Consider the following 23,633-nt stretch of genomic DNA (forward strand, 5'->3'; position numbering starts at 1 on the left):
CTTTTGCTTTCAGAACTGCCTTCATTCTTGGTGGCATACTTTCTACAAGGTGCTGGAAACATTCCTCAGAGACTTTGGTCCATATGGGCATGATGGCATCACGCAGTTGCTGCAGATTTGTTGGCTGCACATCCATGATTCCACCACATCCCAAAGGTGCTCTATTGGATTTAGATCTGGTGACTGTGGAGGCCATTGGAGTACAGTGAACTCATTGTCATGTTCAAGAAACCAGTTTGAGATGATGTGAGCTTTGTGACATGGTGCATTAACCTGCTGGAAGTAGCCATCAGGAGATGGGGACAATGTGGTCATAAAGTGATGGACATGGTCAGCAACAATACTCAGGTAGGTTCTTGCGTTTAAACGATGCTCAACTGGTACTAAGGGGACGAAAGTGTACAAAGAAAATGTCCTCCGAACCATTGATACCAAGCAGGATGGATCCATGCTTTCATTCTGTTTACGCCAAAATCTGACCCTACCATCTAAATGTTGCAGCTGGAATCGAGACTCAAGGCAAGGCAACGTTCTTCCAGTTTTCCATTGTCCATTTTGGTGAGCCTGTGCAAATTGTAACCGTAGTTTCCTGTTCTTAGCTGACAGGAGTAGCACCCGGTGCGGTCTTCTGCTGCTGTAGCCCATCTGCTTGAAGGTTTTGACGTGTTGTGCGTTCAGAGATGGTATTCTGCATACCTTGGTTGTAACGAGTGGTTACAATTTGTTGCCTTTCTGTCATCTCGAACCAGTCTGCCCATTCTCCTCTGACATCAACAAGGCATTTTTGTCCACACAACTGCCGCTCACTGGATATTTACTCTTTTTCGGACCGTTCTCTGTAAACCCTAGAGATGGTTGTGCGTGAAAATCCCAGTAGATCAGCAGTTTCTGAAATACTCAGACCAGCCTGTCTGGCACCAACAACCGTTCCACGTTCAAAGTCACTTAAATCCCCTTTCTTCCCCATTCTGATGCTCGGTTTGAACTTCAGCAAGTTCTCTTGGCCACGTCTACATGCCTAAATGCATTGAGTTGCTGCCATGTGATTGGCTGATTAGCTATTTATGTTAAAAAGTAATTGAACAGGTGTACCCAATAAAGTAGCCAGTGAGTGTATAGTTGACAAGAGAGTTTGCATAATGGTTGTGTTTCTGATCATTGACTTCGCTATACATTAAGAAGGGCCCCAATTAGCTTTTGCTGTAAAAAGAGCTTGGCTGACCTTGTTTAATGAGCCAGAATTCTTCAACGCCTCTTTACGCATTTAAGTATGCATTATGCAGGGCCAGGTCAGCCTTTCAGTGCTTGAAACAAGTTGGCCCTTCATAATGACCATTATGAGAGTGTTAAAACCACATTTCTCTAGCAAACTCTCCCTTTAGTGAATAAACCCAATTGTGTCAGAGTATTCCTACCATCTTAAATTCATATAGCAATCTTACACAATGTGCGCAGACTTTATACACTGGCTTCACTGAAAACTATTTGTAAACGTTGGAGGCAAACGGCCATCTGCTACTGCATTCAGAACATCGAGACCCTTCCCGTTTGCATGTGTACGGCTACATCAGATTTCTATTTATGTCATCTTTGCCCACTTTCCTCAGCGAAGAGGGGGCAAGCCTCAGTTGAGTTCAAAGCCCCGGAAGATGAGGATAATGAAGTGTTTGTGGCGGAGGAGCCAAGACGTGAGTTACCAGCGAGCCTGTCTCACGCAGGTATACAAAGCAGTGCCTGAAGTGTCTTCTGCTTGCACGCTCTGCTCATGTCCTTGCAGCCCACACTTTTTCTGCTGCTTCTTAAAGGAAGAATAAAGCTAAAGTACAGGCTGGCCCCCTCTTTTGTGCATGTGGTCTTTAATTTCAGGCTGAGCAATCTTTAGCACCTTCCTGCTGCATCTTTCAGGAGTCTATTGCTTAATATCATACACGGGGCAAAATAAAGTGTCTTCCCTGCTAACTAGTAAACTGCACATGCAATGTTCAAGTCTATAAAATGGAAGAAAATTACCAATTTTGTGTGAGTGTCCTAAAGTAAGTATCTCTTCGTTGAAGATACTCAACGATACCATATGTTTGTTTTTGCAGTAGTTTCCTTTAATACATTGCATCTACCGTGTTTTATTAATGTTCATTAATTGGATTGTTTGCAGTTCAGTTGTTTTTGTTGCATTACTTTAGTATACACTGCCTAACTTAAAAAGTCATACTTCCTACGTTTTGGAAGATTAGATTCCCTTCCACAATGGCCATTCCCCAATAAGGTAGAGTAAGTTGAAACTTGGTACCGCAGCCCTTTTGGCGGTGGAAGCCTAGTACGTGTACACTGTACGTGTTTCATCCCTTTTCATCGTTTGTCACGTGAAAGGTGATTTTCTTGGATAAATGGCCAAATCACTAGGCTGCAGCAAACAGTTCCGTAAGGGAGTTTTTGTATTACGTTATGAGTTCAGGTGACTGGTTGCTCTCCAGACTTTGTAAAGGGCACATCTGTTTTAAATCCACAGTCCGTGAACAAAAGAAATTATGGTAAAAAAAAAAAAACAAAACAATCCTCCTCTTCTGAAGTGTTGCGATCAGGAAGAAGACTATTTATTTGCTACTCTATTAAAGGGATACTTCAGGCATCATATGCACTTGTAGGAGATATATATATATATATATATATATATATATATATATATATATATATATATATATATATATATATATATATATATACACACACACACATTAGCTTCATAGGCTTCTTCCTCCTTTACATTAACAAGTGGTAGCGTTTGCCTTCTATAAGTACAACTAGGCTTTATTATAGTTCCATCATATACTGGATGACATCATCCTTTCATGTCGGAATTTGTAATATTATCTCACACAGAATTTTTACGTAGAGATAATATGACCGGCATTTTTTTTGACCTACAGCATGCTCCATTAAGACACACAATGCTCTGGCAGACTAACCAAAACCAATTGAAACAGTTTGCATTTCAAATTATGATCTCGCTTGAACAGAATAAGATAAAACATTTTCTTTAGCGAATGGAGTTATGTTTTTATTATTCCATTTTTGAGTGCATACCGTTAGAAGGGCTTGGCTTTATTTACCGCTTGCCATATCCAGGGTTTAAGCAGGCATCTGTATGCCTTTTCTATGCCTGGTCCTGGATAATGGGAGTTCCACCTTGCTTGGTGCATCTGCATTTTAATGGCTTTGCAAAAGAAAGTATATTTAATAACCACTAAATGTTTATTAAAATTCTTGCTTTTCTGGACCATCTCCTTTTTTTACTGCTGAAATCTCATTATTTTGTGAAGTATTTAGATTTTTTATTTTATTTGGCTCTGTCTATAAATAGCATAACGTCTAAAGCATTGTTTCTTCAGCATTCCTGAGAACTTCTCAGCTCAGGCTATCCAGAGCCCTCCCTCCTTGGGGTCTAGCGGCTTATGTGGGTGTGGCTCATATCATATGTGGGTGTGGCTTATGTATAAAAGTGGAACTAGCACCAAAGATCTTAAACGCCACTTCTGTAACCCACAGAGTTCCCAGTATATTTCATAAAAAAGTTCCTCAATAACATCTCATGGAGGAAGAAGTGTAATTACACTTGCTGTATCATTTTTAATGATGCTAAAGATGGTTTAAAAATATGCAGTTTTTCTATAATCATAAATATCCTGGGGTCAGACCGCAAATTAAGATATAGTTTGCAGCAGCAAAATTGCAGCTTTCACATACAGTCTGGCTGACAATAACTGATAATTTCTTATGTTATTACAGTATATAAGTGAAAAGGAATGTCTGGGGCACACACGTAAGAATTAGGATTTTAGATGATCTGGAATGCAATAATTCTAAACCTCCATCCCCGTATATATGTCATGTTACTTTTCGGAGGTTGGAAAACATGACTTTTTATAGACTGATTTTAGGGCTTTATTCGCTAAAGTGTTTAAGGAAAGAGAGTGTTCATTGTTAAGCCGATGGAGTTCTATGATTCAAAATAATGGCGGTATCTTCAGGTGCATATTACAAACCTGCTTTCAGCAGATGCGGTGTTGGAAAAAACTGACCAGGCTCATCTCGAGATGGAGAGAGAGAGAACTGGAGGTGGACAGATCCACACGTGTGTGGAGACTGAGCAGCCAGGTACCCATGCGGTATAGATTGGGTAATATGCTAATATTGCTGCCTGCCCTGACATTAACCCCGCTGTGCCAGACCGCTTCATGTGTAATAGGTCAGTCTCACAAATAATAAAAATTAACCCCTGCCATCCACCTATGTCATCTTGAAGGAAACATTTACAAATGGCAGCTTTTTCCTTGCATAACTAAGCCACAGCTGACATTTCTAATTATTTCTTTTGGGCCTTTGCTCTGGCATGGATTTGTTTTGAGTTATTCCCGATTATCTCTCTACAGTTACTAATCAACTGTGTACATCGCCGTTCGGTGGTGTTGGAGACTTTAAGCAAATATTTTGTAGTGCTGTATGATGGTTATCGGTTTCTCCCGATCTGTTTTAGAGAAGTACACACATATGGCGGCTTGCAAATCTGCTGCTATGAATGAATCGTTTTCCCAATTGGTTTCAAATGCTACAGTGTGGGGATTTCTAGAAGTTGTGCTTCAACAGGTCATGTTTAATTTTGCTGCTTATCTTTCCTCGACTGGATTCTTTGCTGCCTGAAATAACATACTTCCTGCAGGCCAGAGCAATGAATTTACTGTCGTGTTATTGCAAGAATGCCGATGAGATAAGAGACGTGGCCGCGTAGGGATTTGCACGCCTTTCTCAGTTAAATGATATTTTGCATGTGGGATGCTAACTGCTCTGCTCCCATATTATTTAGGTAGATCTTTTGTTTGTATGGTGGTATGATTGGAATCCCGTTGAAGGGCATCCTATCTCTTCTTAATGTCTGTGGGAGGGCAGATAAGATTTGTACAGAGAACATAAGAACCTCTCTGCAGACTTTGAATTTATGATCCAATCTGCCTACCTTTATTCCAACTCAAGAAGGGACATCTGTGATCCTGAATGCTAAACATCATGTGTAACTTTACATCTTTTTGTGTGTTGACCCCAATAAAAGGTATCACCTTCTACTAAAAATCTTCTTGAGACATAGGTTGGTTCTTTGTGCATACATTTGTTCACTTTTTGGCATTATAACTTTTCCTTGCAGCTGCTATGACCCCAGAGCAAAGCCCCCGTCCTGTATCTGCTCCAGTCATCGCTCAGAGTCAAGTAGTTACACAGCCCACAACGTCCAAAGAGACTGCTGCCAAGAGAACGGAGGAGGCTTCCACTAAGGCCGAGGAGAAAGAGAAGCCCCAAGAGAGGGTGCCAAAGACACGGGAAACACCTGAGGTGATTTACCAGCTTCTTATTCTACTGCATGTAAATCTGCTTTACTTTGTCTATAAACTTTCCTACAGCTTCATAGCACTTAAAGAGCCGCTAACCTTTTTAAATAACGTTGACATATTAGACGTTTAAGAAAACAAGGTGTATTTTAAAGAAGCCCTACAGAAACCCAGCAAACCTCTATGGCAGCTCTGACAAAGACCCATATTTTACCATCCCTGGTCTAAGCCTATTAAACTTACGGAAATGTCAGCTGTTGCAGTTCCTTAACTAACAAATCATTGATTCAAATTCCTTAAAGGTCCAGAAGAGTAAGTAGTCGTTAAACCACACAAAAAAATATACAGAATGGGAGGCACAGCCTAAAAAGCATAAAAGGTATACCCATTCAGATTTATGGGTTGCTTCTCAAATAATAATAACCAATATGCACACAAAACAGAGCAAGACATCAGAACATACCATTCAGACAACACCTGCGTGAGGGATAACTATTGGGGATTCCATCACATTATATGGCCATGTATTGGTTATCCCGCCGCTACATCATCTTGCCTAATTTTTCATGGCTATATTGCTTACCAAGGACCAAGTTGCTGCATCAGTGGGACTGCGCTGCATTTTAACCCAAAATAGACTCTCAAGCAATTTAAAGCCCTCTCTGGACACCATTAATGAAAGACCTGTGTGGCAGGTGGGGTGCTCAACCCTAATGTTTGGTGAGAACCTGCAAATAAGCACAACAACAAAAATATACAGAATGGGAGGCACAGCCTAAAAAGCATAAAAGGTATACCCATTCAGATTTATGGGTTGCTTCTCAAATAATAATGACCAATATGCACACAAAACAGAGCAAGACATCAGAACATACCATTCAGACAACACCTGCGTGAGGGATAACTATTGGGTATTCCATCACATTATATGGCCATGTATTGGTTATCCCGCCGCTTCATCATCTTGCCTAATTTTTCATGGCTATATTGCTTACCAAGGACCAAGTTGCTGCATCAGTGGGACTGCGCTGCATTTTAACCCAAAATAGACTCTCAAGCAATTTAAAGCCCTCTCTGGACACCATTAATGAAAGACCTGTGTGGCAGGTGGGGTGCTCAACCCTAATGTTTGGTGACAACCTGCAAATAAGCACAACAACAAAAATATACAGAAAGTAGTGTTGTCATGCTTAAATCAAAACTAAATGAGTTAACGTGCAGGCTGTGGTGTCAGGATATGTACAGGTTTAGTTGTCACCATGAGATAATTAGCTTTTCTCCATTGCCAGTTGTGGCTCATACTTGATTGGAACTAGGCACCTACACGTTTTGTAAGTAGCCTGTAGCAGTAGATAAAGATCTGAAGTCTGATCTGAAGTAGAACTGCAAAGAAATTATTGCATGTACACAGGTCAGTACACAGCGATCATATGTTGCTGATATAATGCTCATTTATGTAATTCATTCAGGAGTCCGCATCAACGCCTCAAGACTCTCATTCCCCAAACGTCAATGGAGGCCAAGCACAGGTTAGTTTGTCACTTGCTTTACCGGACTGTGCTTATGTCATGCTTACTAAAGAGTGACCTATTTGGCTAGTTGAGTACCAGATAGTGTGTGAGGTCATATATTCTCAGCACGATAGTTGCTGACGGTAAATACCCTTTTTTTGAGTGGCAGAGAAGCATATATCTCTGGCATTTAAGGTTAAATGTTTGCTAAGCACCTTACGTAACATTACATTTATTTATAGAGCACCAGCAGATGCTTTAGCATTGTTACATTGTTAATGTACTGGTACAGAAGGAGGAGAGGGCCTTGCCTTATGAGCTTACAATCTTAGCCTGGATGTGGATGCTCTGCTACACACGCCAAGCCAAGATTGTTATGGGCGCCCTGACCTTACGGCACCTGTCTGTGTTCAGTATACATTCGAACATGCAGATACTTGAGGACAGCCGTAGGATTTATTAGTACTGATGTTTGCCTTTGTTATTTATGGTTTATTTTGTATGCTTGTAAATATACTTGATAACATTTTCCGAGCATTAATCAGTCTTTCCATTTCCCTCCCGTGCCTTATGCAGCAGCAGCCGCCTGAAAAGGAGGATGAGATTATTCGCATGAGGAAGGTTAGCACAGTGTCATCTCAGTCATCCACACAGGATATGGAGTTGTGCATATTATTAAATAACAAGTGGCACGCGGACTACATGCAAAAACATATTTGTGTGTCTAGAGAAAATAATTATTTCATAAATATACCACAAAATTCATAACTGAAAATATACCAAAAAAAGAAACACTTTTGCTTGAAAATATTCTTAATATAGATGTGCTGCGTTTTGTTAAAAAAGTAACGTTTTTTTTTAGGGTAAATAAAGTGCTTTTTTTGAGCAAAAATACCTTTTGGGTTATCAAAAAATAGAATCGAAGTTTCAATAGTTTCTCGCTAAAACGTGTTTTCCCAGATAACTCTTTTGTAAACTTTTGGTTGTAAATATGCACAATTCTACTGCCTGCAACTTGTAAACGTTTCTGAATCCCATGTATGTATACGCATACATACATGCATTAATACCCTCTTTACCTTTTTTATGGTGGAGGCTATTTCTATTTCCGGAAAACTCATGTTTCTGTGTGGTTTGTGGTTTCTCCCTGCACGTGTCAAGTTAGGCGTATTCATAGAATGGAAGGACAGGTTATCCTGCCTCACCGATTACCTTCTAGCATGCCAAACAGTGGATGCAACACAAACAGGCTGGGGAGGTCCTGTCCTCTTAATAATGTATTACACATATTACTCATCTACAAGCCACGTCACACCAAGCCGGAGCTGTGCATGCTGCGTCTGCACCTCTAACTAACAGCAAGTTCTGGGCCGTTCACTTCGTTATAAAAAAGTGATGATGTCTAATAAGTAGCGTGAACAGAGTGTTCCTGCTATGTTCTAGTATACCGTTGCATGGGCATCAGTGAATATGCATTCTGCAGCCATTTTATTTGCTGGCATAAAGTCAGTATGTGTGAGCGTGGCTAAACGGTGGGAGTAGTTTTTATGGCCCACAGCAGGCAGCCCCCCCAGCTGTTATCGAACTTGATTCTTTGCAAATGTTTGGCTAGTGGGCCGTCGTGTTTTGTGTAATGGGAGTTGAAGTTCCACAATAGGATCTGTCAATTGGCTGTCCCGGCTCTACGTACAGAATCCCTTGTATTGCAAAGAATATATTGTAAGTTAAACGTTCAGGGAGCTATACCCGATAGCTCAGGCAAAAAAAAACCTCTGTTCTTATTTCTGGCCAAAGTAAAGATTGGACGGTACTTCTCATATAGCCAAGGAGTGAAGTTTTCCGCGGTTTAAAAGTAATTGGGCTCCTAACTGGGAGGAAAATTCTACAAGTGGCCTTAATTACCCTTAAAAATATGGTCCTTCCTGCTCCGCTCTTCATCTAATTTTATTATTGAGCGCAATTTGCGTATATCGAGTACACAGCCCGCTTTCATGGGCTGATGGTGTGCTGTTAATCTAAGATTATAAAAGCCTTACTTTATTGTGTATGTAAGGAATGTCCCTTTTTAAAGCAAAATCTATTTATTTTTTTTTATCATCCGCCAACACGCAGCCCTGTACAAAAAGACCTTTTTATTACTAAATTTCTGCCACTTTATCTCTGTCCTGTTTATTTTGTTCACTTTCACAGAAAAGAGCAAAGAAACTAGAGGGGGAAAACATTTATATCAGGCATAGCAATTTAATGTTGGAGGTTGGTATAAATCCATGAGACCCCCCCGCTATTTTTTGTCTGGATTCTTGTATCTGTCTGTCCATATTTTTGGATTTCCATTTGCAGAATCACCTCCGGTCTTTCTGTCTGCGTTTGTTTGTGTGCATGCCCTGCCGTTTCTTTTATCCATCGTGGCTTTTGCATGTCCTCCGCTGGATGCAGAACGTCTCATCCACACCTCTGCTCTGGTTACTTTCTGCTCACACTGCTGTGTACATGGCATTTGTGCATTTTACTCATTCAAAAGCTTGGGTTTGTATTATTCATTTCATTGTATCTCATCCGAGCGTTAAATGGGAGGCAAACGGTTCCGGCTGCCCAATTGTAAGTGAAATTATTATATAAAAAATGTTCCACTTTACTAATTATTTTTTTCAGTACGTAGGGTGCAGCACATTTCCAAAATGTAGGTGTTATTTTCCTCCACAAAAGATTCATCATTTGCAGAAAATTCAGTAGAGTGTAGTGAACTTTATAACAGTAGGTTCTGGGGGTTTTGGTTAGAACTGTGATACAGATTTTTTTGCTATGTTGTAGCAACACAGAATATCTCTATATGGTCTCAACCCATAAGAAAAACGTAAAAGTTCATATTTAACATGGACATCACACTACCAAAACGTCTTGAATGTCGCGATCACAGAAATTAATCTGTCATAAAGGGTTTTTTTTACCCTCCATGTGCCAGAAAGCAATGCATTGTTCATTATTTTAAGAATTGGCTTGTCATCATAGCTTGAAAGTCCACTCTGTGGCTTTTATATCGATAGTGTATTTGGTGTTGGTTGCAGCCATACTGTATACGGCATTTGAAACCGTTGATACTGCTGTTTGATACCATTTTTTATTGCTTCGATCTGTTGCAATACTATTGTAAGGCTAAATGCTTTTACTTTGCTACTGCCGTGTTCTGTTTTGTTCCATGTGATATATCCATCTACTCCATGTGCTCCGTCTATTCGCATTCCCCTCTTCTATCTGTTTTCTTACTTTTATTTTGTCTTTTCTTAACCAAATTTTTTTTCTCTCTCTCTTCTTTCCCCACCAAACCCTTTCCTCCCCCCATGTCTACCTCTCTTACTTGTGCTGTCAGGACCTTGAGAACGAAAATGAAGAAATCATCCGACATCATGCCAGTATCCGCGAGCTGAAGAAGAGCTTTATGGAGTCTGGGCCAGCTCCCAGACCAAGCGAGTGGGACAAGCGGCTATCTACCCACTCTCCTTTCCGTACCCTCAGCTTCAATGGACAGGTCCAGACAGGCACAGATGGGGTAAGGCTACAGCCAGTTCAACAATCTACATAACTATTTATAAGCATAAAATATATGTAATCTAGTAGCCAAAACTTGCTTGATTTGAATCATATTATAATATTTGTCATATAAATTAATATATATATATATATATATATATATTGTGTATTGAAATACGTATGTGGGCCTATGTCAAATTATCAGAATTTATAAAATTGCTTGCACAGCAATCCACCTTTTGGTGAAAGTTTTCAGCGATTGGTCATTATTGGTCTTATGCACTATGTGTTTAACATATTTCTACTATTATTCTTCTGGGGAAGGTTTAGCTCTCCTTTGCACCACCACTTTCCATCTTTATATCTGAATAAATAATAATGTGGTGATGTCTTAAAGGGGGTTTTATTGCTTTCCTGTAGTTATTCTGGTTCTATGGTCTTCTCGTTTGTCTGAAGCACAGTTTTGATGTGCATATAATGCTTGTTCACTTTTTGAATGCACTTATGGGTAGTATGACATTTTGCAACTTCCCGGTGCATTGTACCTTTAAGTTAACACATTAAAACATGACCATCTTGGAAGCCTGGGTAACTAAGTAGCATGGTAGCCACACATTTTACATGCTCAAAACCCCATTATGCTTTCTAATATTTGCCTACAGTATACCAAATGTGAGAAACACCTGTGACCAAAATGAAGGGCTTCAAGAACGCTTTCAAAACACTTGTAAGGATGGTCACCAGTTGGGAAGCCTCTACAATACATATGAGCCTGGCAATTACAGTGTTATTTGTTGTGTGTGTATACAATGTAGAAAAAGAAGTGACATAAATAGCAAGGAAAGTTGAACTATGTGCATGCCTAAACCAGTGGAATACTTGGAAGTCTTTTTCTAAACTCACAAATTGGCCTTGTTTTGTGGCCGGTATACATACAATATTTTATGTTCTGTGCAGTTTGAGTTCTTATTGCATATTGACGTGTCTAAAATGTGAGTATTCACAACATTCTGCTGGAAATGAGTAATATCATTGAACACCTGTGCTAAATTGTTGGTGTTTGAGAATAATGCAAGCTTGACTTCATTATGATATAGAAGGTACAGTATGTATTACATTCCGTTTTTATATAGTGCCAGCAGATTCCTAGCACTGTCACGATTGAGAACAATGAAAACATTTTGACAAAGGCAACTAAAAATGTTAACACATGGTAAGACATACTGGTACAGAAAGAAAAGGGGGCCCTGCCCTTGAAGCTTACAATCTATTTTTGTTTGCTAACATCTCTCATCAATAAACATCATCACTTATAAGGAGGAGCGTATAGAGTTTTTATGTAATTGTATTCCTAGCTAGTATATACTTGGCAGACCAATGCGTGGCACTTAATAAACATACATAAGATCTATTTTTCCTATTTCAGAGGTGATTTAATACTACTTTCATGAAGTTAACGTTTCATTTACAGTACATTAGAAAATGTCAGTTGAATGCCATGTTTTATGTGTGCCCAGGTAAAACGTGCTCTGGTGTTGCCAACTGAGAGGAAAGTGCACGGGTCAGAGGTAAAACCAACCGTGATTTCATGCTCTGGCCGTGCGTTTACCCGGCGCTGTACCACCCCATCAATGCCAAGCCCTTTCCTTTTACCCCACCCAAAATAAAAAACGACACCCGCTGCACTGACGCTTCTCCTTATGGCCTGCAAATTCTCATTTCACCTGCCGAGTCCTAATAAACAGAAATCACGCATGAGGCAACAGAACTAGAGTGCGCTCGGGGTTTAGTTGGGCTGCAGCATGGTTAGTTGTCTTGCATCCAGCGCCTGTCCTCCTTATAACCTTTTAGGAATTGCATGCTTATTTAGTTTATGAAGCTTCAAAGTGCTGGATGGCCCCGCACCAAGGCTGAGCTCCAGTTAGTTAAACTGCAAGTCCCGATAGATCTTTGGCCAATGGAGCATCCCAAACTGATGAGCAGCTTGTTGCTCTCCGGTGTGCCACGTGCAGTTTAAGAACTGGGTGCGTATGAAGTGCCTTACTGTGTGAGCTGATAAATGGGCTGGTACCACTGCATATAGTGACTTTAAATAAAGAGAAATACATTATTTTGGAATATGCTGCACACAATACAAGAAAACCCTGCTTGTTTTTGTATTTTTCTGTAAGAGAACATCTGTTATATAATGGTTATAGGTAGTTATAATTTATGCAAATGTTTACAACTAGCACTAGTAGCTGTAAAAGCCAAGTGAAAGATGTGCTTTTTGTTTGATAACGGCGACTTACATGCTGAATAGTCGTTGGCCTCTGTTATAGCAATTCCACGTAGAAGTGCAGAATGATATTAAATTGCACTGTGTTGCACGGGCCAAGTATATTAAAAGAAGAAATTAAGTGCAGCATTTATCTGTCTTTTTAAAAATTGCACATGTAATGTCTCTCTTGTTAATATAGGTTTAAATACTTAAATGGTAAATCATTTTTTTGGAAGGTCAGTAAGTATTGGGGGGGTGCAAACCTTCCAAAAATCTTTGATAGTAATACGTGTTCACCATTGGCATACATTTTTTGGTTACAGTTGGATTTAGATGACAGCTCCAGTTGAAGTTCTCTTAACGCAAAATCCAATTCAGTGAAGTGTTCTGTGGGGTTCATTGTACCGTGTGCAGAGTGCCATCGAAAACCAGTCTATCAGCCTCTACGTTATCTGCCACATTAACAGATGCTGTGGGCTCTTTCACCATTTGAAGGATAGATGAATTAGACAGACTTTAAAAAAAATAAAACAAAAAACACAGACCACACATCTTTTTCCTAGTTGCGCTTGGCAGTAGATAGGTTATCTTCACAATAAGGCTGGAGGTAATCCATCTTCTGCTGCTCTTGTGGAATCAACTATGGTTCCTCTGCTTGCGACGCTGACTTTAACTTTACCCTGTTCTTCTTTTTTTCTTTTTCTATTTTTTTTTTATTTTTTCATAACTTTTCCATGGTTATATATATCTTTTTTTTCATTAAACATTCTTGTTTCTTGGTGCTGGTCAGACACCTTCCCATTTAGTTCCCGAGATCTGTGACGTAGGGATGTGCAAAGATACACCTGAAAGCCCCAGAGCGGTCCCTCTTCGGGAGCTAAGAGCTCAGTTCTTCTTGTCTTAGGATGAAGCATGATGTTTACAATACTGCTTCATTTTGGCTTTTGATGGCTTAATGCCCGTCCCTGAAGAAATTGTATTCCCTAAAGCTTCTCAAGCAAAGTGTCTTGTCAGGGTTCATTGATATCAACATTCATTTCTATTAATATAAATCCTGCCTAAAATGTTCTATTTATCTGATAACTGCCACTGGACAACTATCCATTTGTGAATGGACATGTCACTACCATTAGTACTCTGACCTCTGATAGAATGTTGTACACTTTGGTCTTGAAAGAACCGACCCTACGCAATTTCACTGCCATTTATGCCTCCCAATTCAATCAGACTGGACCCGGGCCCTTGAAAATAACCCTTTTATGGGAAATTCTTTACCCTTTAAGCACTTTGCACATACCTGTCAGGCACACCCCATGTTTCCTTTACCCCCATTCTCCATCTGTGATTTTTTTCCCTTTTCCTTTTTGTTTTGGTTTCACATATCTCTTTCTCTTCCGTCGCCCTGTGTGGGCAGACTCAGGAGGAGCCTTCGACGCAGGGTGAAGGCCTTGCAAAGCGAGCAGGGACTGATCAATGGGGCCTCCTCCAGAAAGTCTCCATACCAATGCCAGAGGAAAAGTCTGTCGAGAAATGTCGTCTACACCCCCTTCTCCTCCCAAACCCCCGCATTCCTTTCCTTATGTCCTTTATTATATTTCTGGCCGTGACACTTTGGTGGCTAGTGTTTTTATGAACTCTGATCTGAAGGAGCGTTCTTTATAATAATATTGACATGTTACTGTTGATCAAGGTGGGGAAGGTGGATTCATTTTTCTTTTGACCTCCCACATTGGGCACATTTTTTTCAGTTTTTCCCTTGTTCATTATTTATACTATTGTTTATTATGAAACCCATGGTTTTTTGTAGTATGTGTAAATTGCATTCACTTCTGCCCATTTTTTTTAATGATATTCCACCGGAAGTACAGGACAAGTTGATGAATATGGGTGCAAAATAACATATATACACCCATATGTATGTCAGTGTCTTTGTTTTGTGATGTTTTTTATGTGCATTAATTGGGTTGTACTGCCTTCCGACGTTTTCTTGAATATACTAACCAAAGGAATTGTTCCAAATAATACTGTGTGTTCTATGGTGGACTCTGGACTCTCCTTATAACCTACAAAATCTCTGAACCTATTTCCCGGTTCCATAGTGGCCTTCAAAACTTAAGTCTAATGACTGATGGAATTAACCCGATTTGCTCCTTTGCGTGTGACCTGTACCATATAACAGAGCTATTTCTCTGAATGAATCACAGATCTGCAATAGTGCATATTATGAATTGAATTGTGTGACTTGTGCATGTCTATTCATTCTGGTTAGTGCATAACATAATGTAGGTGCTTGGAAGCTATTTCTGTATCAAGGCAGAGCTTTTTACATGGTATCAGTCTTACTTGAGAGCCCAGTAAGTATACCTGATCTCAAAAAAAACCTACTACACTTCCTAATTTAACAGTGCAAATATCATGAAATAACTTTATATAGGCATTACACGATTTACTTCCAGTTCCAAGAATATGGTGTTTTTGTGAAAATATTTAATTAAGCTACTTATGTCAGGCATAAGGCAGGTTTGAATGTCGGTACTGGCTTTGGCAAACTCGGCATAGAGGAAAACCATATAATCATGCTGTGACACCTACTCCAAAATGTATTAACGTATTAGAAAAATTACCTCTGTTTGCTGTCGGCAATAAAACTGGAAAACTGAAAGGCTTGGTAAAGGGCGGCAATCCCACATTGTATATTCCTGTGTATTCTTGTGTTTTTCTGCGATGGTTAAATGCATCTCCTTTCACCATGTATGTGAAATCATACTCCTATGTACTGTCATCATTGTCTTACATCAACTCTTCGGCTTAAGTTCTTTCCATATTATATAATGTTTAGCCAATGGCTTTGCTTGTGTTGCTGTGAAATACATTTCAAGTTATTCTTAGTTACATTTTAAACCAATAAAACATCCGCACCATACCTTCGTTAATGTCTCCACGGTGCACTGGGCCGATGGCCCAAAATGTCCCAAAATGTTTATTACAGTTCTGCTCTTAAATAAATGTGGGAGACACAAGTGTGCCAATGGCTTAGAATAATGGAAGTTGTAGTTTAATAACATCTGAAGAGCTATGTTTTCATATATAGAACCTCGTCTTCTTAGGGGAAACATTTTTGTATGCAAACGATTTGTATGTATATGTATATATTTGGTTTTATGGCTTCTTGAAGAAAGGAAGTTGTTTTGGGGTAGGTATACACTATTGTATGTGCTGTTACAGAAACTTGCCATTTGCTTTTTACTCCATTAAATGTGTTGACCTGAAACACCCCAGGCATTGAATGATAATTGTTTTGCACACAGGCTATCAAATGTTTCATTTCAAATATTGAGACCATATTGAGCATTTTCTTTATATATTTTTACTTTTACACAGGTGATTTAATTAGGTAAAACATTTTTGACGGAGTTACCTGTGCTCAAGCTAGGAGACCAAAAACATGTTGGCCTGTCCCAGAGCCCTTTAGGCCGGTACTCAATAGCTTTGATATGACCATAATTATAAATGAATCTCCATCTTCCCTATATCGTAAGCTGATAAGGAATGTACACTTTTGCCGTTCGTCATGCTAAAGATGTCCACTGTTCATTGCTGCATTGAGAACTTTGCCTAAAATAACAGATCCTTAAGGAACGAGGTTATCTTAAGTTTCCATATCTCCTTGCAGCCTCCGTTGGTAAAGACCCAGACTGTGACCATCTCCAATGCGACAGCCGGTGAGAAGGGCCAGATCCCCACAAAGGAAGTACCTTTGGTGCACACAGAGACCAAAACTATAACTTACGAGGCAGCTAGGGTAAGACACAAATACTGATGTTTCCAACTGTATAATTTATAATGCGTGTTAACTGACTATTTCAGTTTGCACTGACTCATGTATCCCCTGACCTACTCCCAGCCTAGCATATCTCTAACACAATGTAGCTTGATTCATCCAATTTTTCCCCCCAGAGATTGGCTATTCTCGGTGGTCCTAATTTTCTTGGGAACTTTCATCAATGTTTTCCAAATGCTACTACTCGGTAAATCTTGTTGTAAGTGTGTAGTAGCAACACTAAACTGAATCTGTGTTAAGCTTTTTTTGTATGGGAGCTTCGTACCCCTGAACCCTTCCTTCTCTGTCCCTAGACTGATGACATTGCCAACGACCAGGAACCTGGAGTTTTGCTTACTGCTCATACAATCACCTCAGAGACCACCAGTAGCACCACTACCACACAGATCACCAAGGTAAGACACACAGATGCTGTCCACAAGAGTAAAGAATGTGTCCCGCCACAAAAAGTGTCTTCTGACTTCTTAACGTTGAATTGTGAAGACTATTCACAAACATAGGCTGGTAATTAGACTCTGTTAAATGAACTTCGTAATTCAGTTCTAGTATACTTTCTTAATACAAGCGCGTGACTGGACTGGTTGAGGCACCCCATACCTTATTTCTAATTTTGAGACAATATTTTGCTTTCTCTTTTATGGAGAAAGTAAGCAAAGTGGTTCCGGTAGGTTACTTTCTCAAACTCCAGTCTGCGGAATTAAAATGTTTGAGTTGGTTTCGTTTACCGGGCTAGTACAAATTTAATGACTTTTTATCTTTAAAGAGACATTACTTTGACATAGAAGATGCAGCCTAGCCAGAACGTATGCATATAGAAATACTTTGCAAGTACTTTAGTGTTCTTTCTTCAACCCGTTAAAAAAATCTTTTACCTTTAAGAAAAGCCGCAGCTCCAGAGATGTGTTTAGCCAAGCAGATCGCCTGCAAACCTAGGAGAAGGGGATAGGGAATGCAGAATCCTCTCCATGTATTTACAAGCGGGACCTTTAATGGAGACTTTAACATATAATGATGGCTGCGGACTTAATTCATGTTTAAATGACACTGCTGTATGAAAAAAGCGTATGTACTGTAATGTCTCATGGAGCCTGAACTCCTTTTACCCGAAGCTCGCCACATCCTTTGCGGCACTACAGTTTTCATGAATCAATCTTTTAATGCTTTTGTACTGTAGCAAAATGTTTCTCTGATGCTGATAAATTGTAGACTGAGATAAAATACATATATTTTAGCTGAATTACACGTTTCTTCATGTAGTGGAGAATTCATCCAGGCAGTATGGTAATTTAGATGTTAATGACCAGCAAGGTCACGTAACAAGAGGACAACTCAGGGATGAGTGTGTCATTTCTATTATAGAATTTGGGGATTTCCTAAACAAGCTTTTCTTACTCAATTTAGACTGTAAAAGGTGGAATCTCCGAAACCCGGATTGAAAAGAGGATAGTTATCACGGGTGATGGTGACCTTGACCACGACCAGGTAGGGGACATGTTTTATTATAATGTGACAATTTTCTATACAGGAGAAAGAATACTTAGCAACTTTTCTGTACAGGTTCTGGTTCAGGCAATCAAGGAAGCAAAAGAACAACATCCAGACATGTCGGTCACCAAGGTGGTGGTTCATCAAGAGACGGAGATAGCCGATGATCAATAAGCAAGAGGTAATGTATCACTGTGATCTCACTATGCTGTATATTAATAACACTGCAATATAGTGTTATGCACATGAGAATGTAGCTGCACTTGATTCTACTCAATAATGGTATTAGTTTGCTCTGGAATGGATTATTAGTGTTTTTCTGTATTAAAAGCAAAGAGCAAATTTAGTTTTAAAAAACCCTCACATTTTAGTATATTTTAGGACAGCAATTATCCTAAAAATCCTTTGAAGCATATAGGTTTTAAAAATAAAATGCACGTTTTAACAATAGTAACATAGTTTAATTGATTCTCAGAATGGAAAATGTGGAATATGAATTATGTCACTATAATGTATCTGCAGACCTCTCATCGGTTTCTAATTATGTCCCTATTTGCTGCATTTTAGGTCCAGCTGAATCCTCTATTGGGACCAATAAATAATGTGAATTTCACTGAAAACCAGCAAGTTTCCTAAAGAAGCTCCCCACCCTTGGCACATGGCCCTGATGATTCTACATTGTTGATTCCACCCTAATTTTAACTCCTCAGTTCACTCAGACATGGAAGAACACGTGTTCGAACACTGCATTTCCATAAAAACAGCAATTTTCGTGAAAAAAAAGAACAGGTCCACGTGCATTATCGATGGGTTCAATTCAATACCCATAACACAAGCCTCCTTCTTAAGCTGCATTTGTATTCTATGAGTAATGAATGTGTTTTTCGCTTCCATGACACTGGATTATTGTGAGGGACGCTGGTACTGTAAGTGTTACAAGAACTGGATGTGTAGGATTGACCTCTGTCTATGAGAAATGCCAAACAGTTTAACTATGAAAACTAGATAAGTTGCAGACAATGGTGGCAGTGGAAATAGAAAAGACTTGTCCTCTCCTTTGAATCAGTTCTGATGTTTTTATGAACTACAATTTGATGAAAAGTCCAACTTCTTACATAGTGTTGGTGATAAACGTATTAACTCACTTTCATTCTGTCGCGACACTACAGAGATTAAAAGAGAAAGTTGGACAAAATCAGCGGTAGCCAGTAGGTAGTTCTCTACCTGTTGTAGAGCTGCATGTCCCACGAGGCTTAGCCAGAGCCACTCTTTGACTGACTAAGCATTATAGGAGTTCCACAGCAGCTGGAGAGTCGCTTACTTGCTACCCATGATCTAGCCTTTAATTAGTGTGTTACCCTGCAATACGTTTGATATGTGCACTGGCCTCTTTCTACCTGCTTGTTCGTGTCGGACACAGATCATTCTTTTGCCTGCGTGTGTGTCACTGTGTCACCCTGAGATTGGACAAATAGTGTCTCTTGCTTTAGGAAACCTGATGCAGGTGTGAGGGTCATAAAAAAAACTAAAATGTGTGAGAACTGCGTTTTCTTTTTAAGTATATTTTTGAACATATTTACAATTATTGGATGTCGGTCTCAAAATCCAAAAACTCACAATGTATTATTTTCTACTTTTAAATAATGAAGGATATTTGTAAATGTGGTTTAATTCAATTTTTATATATATATACGGTATATAAATGAATTGTGATAGGTCGTATTTTAGCACATTTTACCAGCTTTCAAAGTTAGACATCAATTTGTTGCCGGATTACACATTAAGATAAATATTTGTAGCATCTGGAATGTGTTTTTTCTTTTTAAATACAATTTTTGGGAAAAAAAAGTGTGTTTTGTCTTTATATATCACTGTACTTCCAGTACTTCCAGGCAGCTTATTGCAAGTCTGCGAAGTACAATTGTACACCTATGGTTTTAGCTGTGAATGTGCTGTGTCTGGTGTTTGAGAGTGAGTGTCTGGTGTTTGAGAGTGAGTGTCTGGTGTTTGAGAGTGAGTGTCTGGTGTTTGAGAGTGAGTGTCTGGTGTTTGAGAGTAGGTTCAAACCATTAGAGGGATCGCAGTTGCTGGGATCATGAACGCAAACTGTTAGCTTTAGTGGGCCTGGTTTCTTACTCTGCGATCGGTCCCAGAAAGCTTGTGTGTCACAAGCTCTGGAAATCAAGGCATGTCTCTCTGCTGTGCAAGTAGTCTCGTGTTCTCAGTGCTATTTACATGATGCCTTAAAAATGGACATTACTGTACCTTTAAGTGCGGCAACTCGGCAAGTTGCAAGGCACGCTCCTATTTAACTTCTCTCAAGGCAACACCTTTAGTTCTCCAGCTGGTCCACTTAGCTGCCATCCTCCTGTAACTGGTTATTAGGGAGGATGTAAGTAAGTATGCAAGTATAATACACCCAGTTCTGTCTGCAAGAGGCCCAATATTGAAAGTTTAAGGCCAATTCAGTTAATGACACCTACTGATAATAATTACTTGGCGTGCCAAGTTTTTACCATGTTACTGGTGTTTTTTGTCTCCAGTATTTGCAACGTATGTTTTGCTCTGTAATGTGTACTAATTGAACACATATGTGGTAACCAGTTTCAATCCTCTTTCATGCTCCCCGGTTTGAACCTTATATGTTTATTTTATTTATTGATTTTGATAATACCGTCATATTCCACAGCATTTTGGACTTGCACAAAAAACATTAAGTAGGGCTCAAAGAAAACATAATCAATTAATATTATGAGACATAAATCCAGATTGACAGCATGGGAGAAGCTAGCTAAGGTGATATTTAGGTGGGAGACGAAGAGTTGACCAGTCAATTTACAAGTGTTCATGAGGAAGGATGGTGGCAGCCCTAGTGAAGCCCTGTACATGCGTGCATGAGAAGTAGAAATCAGTGCTGAGGACAGGTGATCATCAGATGAGTAAAGAGATCAAGTAGCAGTTATAAAGAACTTTTAAAGGTGAGAGGATTTTAAATTAAATCCTGAAGCATACGGGCAACCAGTGAAGAGATTGACAGAGAGGGAGTATGGATTGTTTGTGGACAAGACTGATAAGAGGGAGACCAGCTAAGACACATTTGCAATAGTCAATGCAGAAGTGAATAAGAGCATAAAGGGGAGCCTGTGTTGCATGTGTGTTAGGATGGAGTAAATACCGTATTTGCTTGAATATAAGACAAGGTTTCTTTAAGAGAAAAACACCCCTGGTCTTATATTTGAGGTACTCTTATAATTGCACCTCAAATATATGTCTGACTATAAGACTAAGATCTAGATCCCCTGCAACGCTCCGGGGGACGTGGATCCTCCTCTCTGGCAGCCGGTGATTGTCTGCGTGATGCGTGCAGACATCCTCCGCTACTGGCCTCCACTTCCCCTGGGGCTTCTACGATGGAGCGCCGGTATCACATGACCTTCCTGTGCTCGGTCATAGAAGCCCCGGCAGAAGCATCGGGTAGCAGCAGAGGTTGTCTACGCGCATCACGCAGACGTCCACTGGGCGGCAGAGTGGCATATAAGGGGGTATAAGGCATATCAGGAGGGGCAGAGTGACATATAGGGGGTATAAGGCATATCTTGGGGGAAGAGTTGCATATCAGGGGTGTATAAGGCATGTCAGGGGCAGAGTGGCATATCAGGGAGTATAAGGCATATCTGAGAAGGCAGAATGGCATATAGGGGGTATAAGGCATTTCTGGGGACAGAGTGGCATATAAGGGTATAGGGCATATCTGGGGCAGATGTGCATAACTGGGGGGCAGGTTGGCAAATAAAAGGAAATAACAACAAATGCATTTTTCTCAATCGTAGTTTTTATTAAATATAAAAATAGCTTACATGGGAATTAATACTGATAAAACATTTGTTCTTATAAGGTAGTCTTATATTCTTTCTTTTTTTCCTAAATTAATATTCAAATTGGTGGGGGGTCGTCTTATAATCGAGCACATACGGTACAACATTTTTGAGATGCATGAGGCAGTTTTTTTTAAACAGACTGGTTGTGAGGTTTGAGTTAAAGGTGACTCCATGGGAGTGACTGGGGAAGGGGTGATGATGGTGCCATTGGCATTGAGGGAAGCTGTTGATCTTATGATCTAAGACAGGGGTTCTCAAACTGTGGTCCTCCAGCTGCTGCAGGACTACATCTCCCATAATGCTCCTTCAGCTAAGGGGCTGGCTGAGGAGTATGGGAGATGTAGTCCTGCAGCAGCTGGAGGGCCGCAGTTTGAGAACCCCTGATCTAAGAGAACAAGAGCTTGGGAAAGATAGGTTTATCTGGGCGGCAACAGCTCACATGTGATACTGAAAGCCAAAGGATTAAATTTGTTTGTCAAGGGAGGTAGTGTGAATTGAGAAAAGGAAAGGGTCATAGAATTGAGCCTTGGGGTTCACCACATAGGAGAAAAGGAAAAGAAGAGTTAGTGGAAAGGGAGAAGCTGGAGGTGTGATTGGAAAGGTAGCAAAGAGCAGTATCACATCTATAAGTTTGTGTAGGCTTTGAAGAAGAAAGATGGTGGTTCACAGTGTCAAAAGGAACAGAAAAGTCCAGAATGATTAACAAAGAGTAGCTGGCCTTGGGTTTGGAAGTGAATCACTGGTGACATTAGAAAGAGTGGCCTTAGTTGAATTTTGAGCAGAATCCAGATTGAAGAGGAAAGAGTTGAAGTCTTGAAGCCGGATTAGTTAGATGTATACATGTAGTTCAAGAGCAAGTAGAGACATAGGGGATGGTAGTTTGTCAGATTGGTGGCAAGACGTGATTTTTGAGATGACAGTTATGGTAGCATATGCAAAAAGGGTAATTATATCATTATCCAAGCCTCCCCTCGCTTTACAGTATTTCATCCTTTATCCCTCATTTTTTCCCATTGTATAGTTAATATTTCAATGGTCAGTGCCCTCCTGGGTGATTGCAGCTGTCTGATAATATTTCATGAAAAGCTAGAACTGTTAAAAAAACAATATTTTTGAAAACTGTTTTAAATACATTTCTAATCTGATACTAGTAATACAAAATTAGTTGCCATTCCCCTTTAAGTGTTAGATAGTGGAAGACACAAAGACAAAAGTAGCCTAAGGGTTTCATTAGTTTCTCATGAGATAACAATATCTCCATTGGGACACTGCTATTTAACATAGACAAAATTAGTTTCCCTAATTTAAACACATTAAGGGAAAAGAAAAAATGTCGGTGCGCTAAGCTAGTCACAGGCTCAAATAATACAAATGTATAATACGAGGCCTACCAAACAGGTGTAAGCATGCTGCAAAAACAGTGTATTGGCTGTACAATGTATACAAGAAACAAAAACTGTCTGCGCTTCTTACCCTAATAAAGTTGGCAACAAATATATAAACATAATATAAATGAGAGGTTTTGGTTATATGAATTGGCCAAAGCATAATTAAGCTCACCCGCCACGTCAAGGCACACTCTCAATAGGGTGCTTTGTGTGCCCACTATGTAGGAGGTGAGAGTAGGTTCTCACCCTATTGAGAGTGTGCCTTGATGTGGCGGGTGAGCTTAATTATGCTTTGGCCAATTCATATAACCAAAACCTCTCATTTATATTATGTTTATATATTTGTTGCCAACTTTATTAGGGTAAG

The 23,633-nt window shown here is 39.7% G+C and overlaps 1 protein-coding gene across 1 annotated transcript in view; it reads left to right on the forward strand.

Annotated features, from left to right (window-relative positions):
* The window catches only part of EPB41 (erythrocyte membrane protein band 4.1), a 44,415-nt gene extending 24,607 nt beyond the window's left edge, over window positions 1-19,808 (forward strand). The window contains exons 12-21 of the mRNA XM_053454773.1: window positions 5,195-5,379; window positions 6,845-6,904; window positions 7,463-7,507; window positions 9,077-9,139; window positions 10,254-10,433; window positions 16,348-16,476; window positions 16,809-16,910; window positions 17,917-17,997; window positions 18,073-18,181; window positions 18,568-19,808. Of these exons, the coding sequence (XP_053310748.1) occupies window positions 5,195-5,379; window positions 6,845-6,904; window positions 7,463-7,507; window positions 9,077-9,139; window positions 10,254-10,433; window positions 16,348-16,476; window positions 16,809-16,910; window positions 17,917-17,997; window positions 18,073-18,174 (947 nt within the window). The 3' untranslated portion in view covers window positions 18,175-18,181; window positions 18,568-19,808. The remainder of the gene's footprint in view (window positions 1-5,194; window positions 5,380-6,844; window positions 6,905-7,462; window positions 7,508-9,076; window positions 9,140-10,253; window positions 10,434-16,347; window positions 16,477-16,808; window positions 16,911-17,916; window positions 17,998-18,072; window positions 18,182-18,567) is intronic.
* The last annotated feature ends 3,825 nt before the right edge of the window (window positions 19,809-23,633 follow it).

This window comes from Spea bombifrons, chromosome 2 (genome assembly GCF_027358695.1).
Source record: "Spea bombifrons isolate aSpeBom1 chromosome 2, aSpeBom1.2.pri, whole genome shotgun sequence".
NCBI lineage: Eukaryota > Metazoa > Chordata > Amphibia > Anura > Pelobatidae > Spea > Spea bombifrons.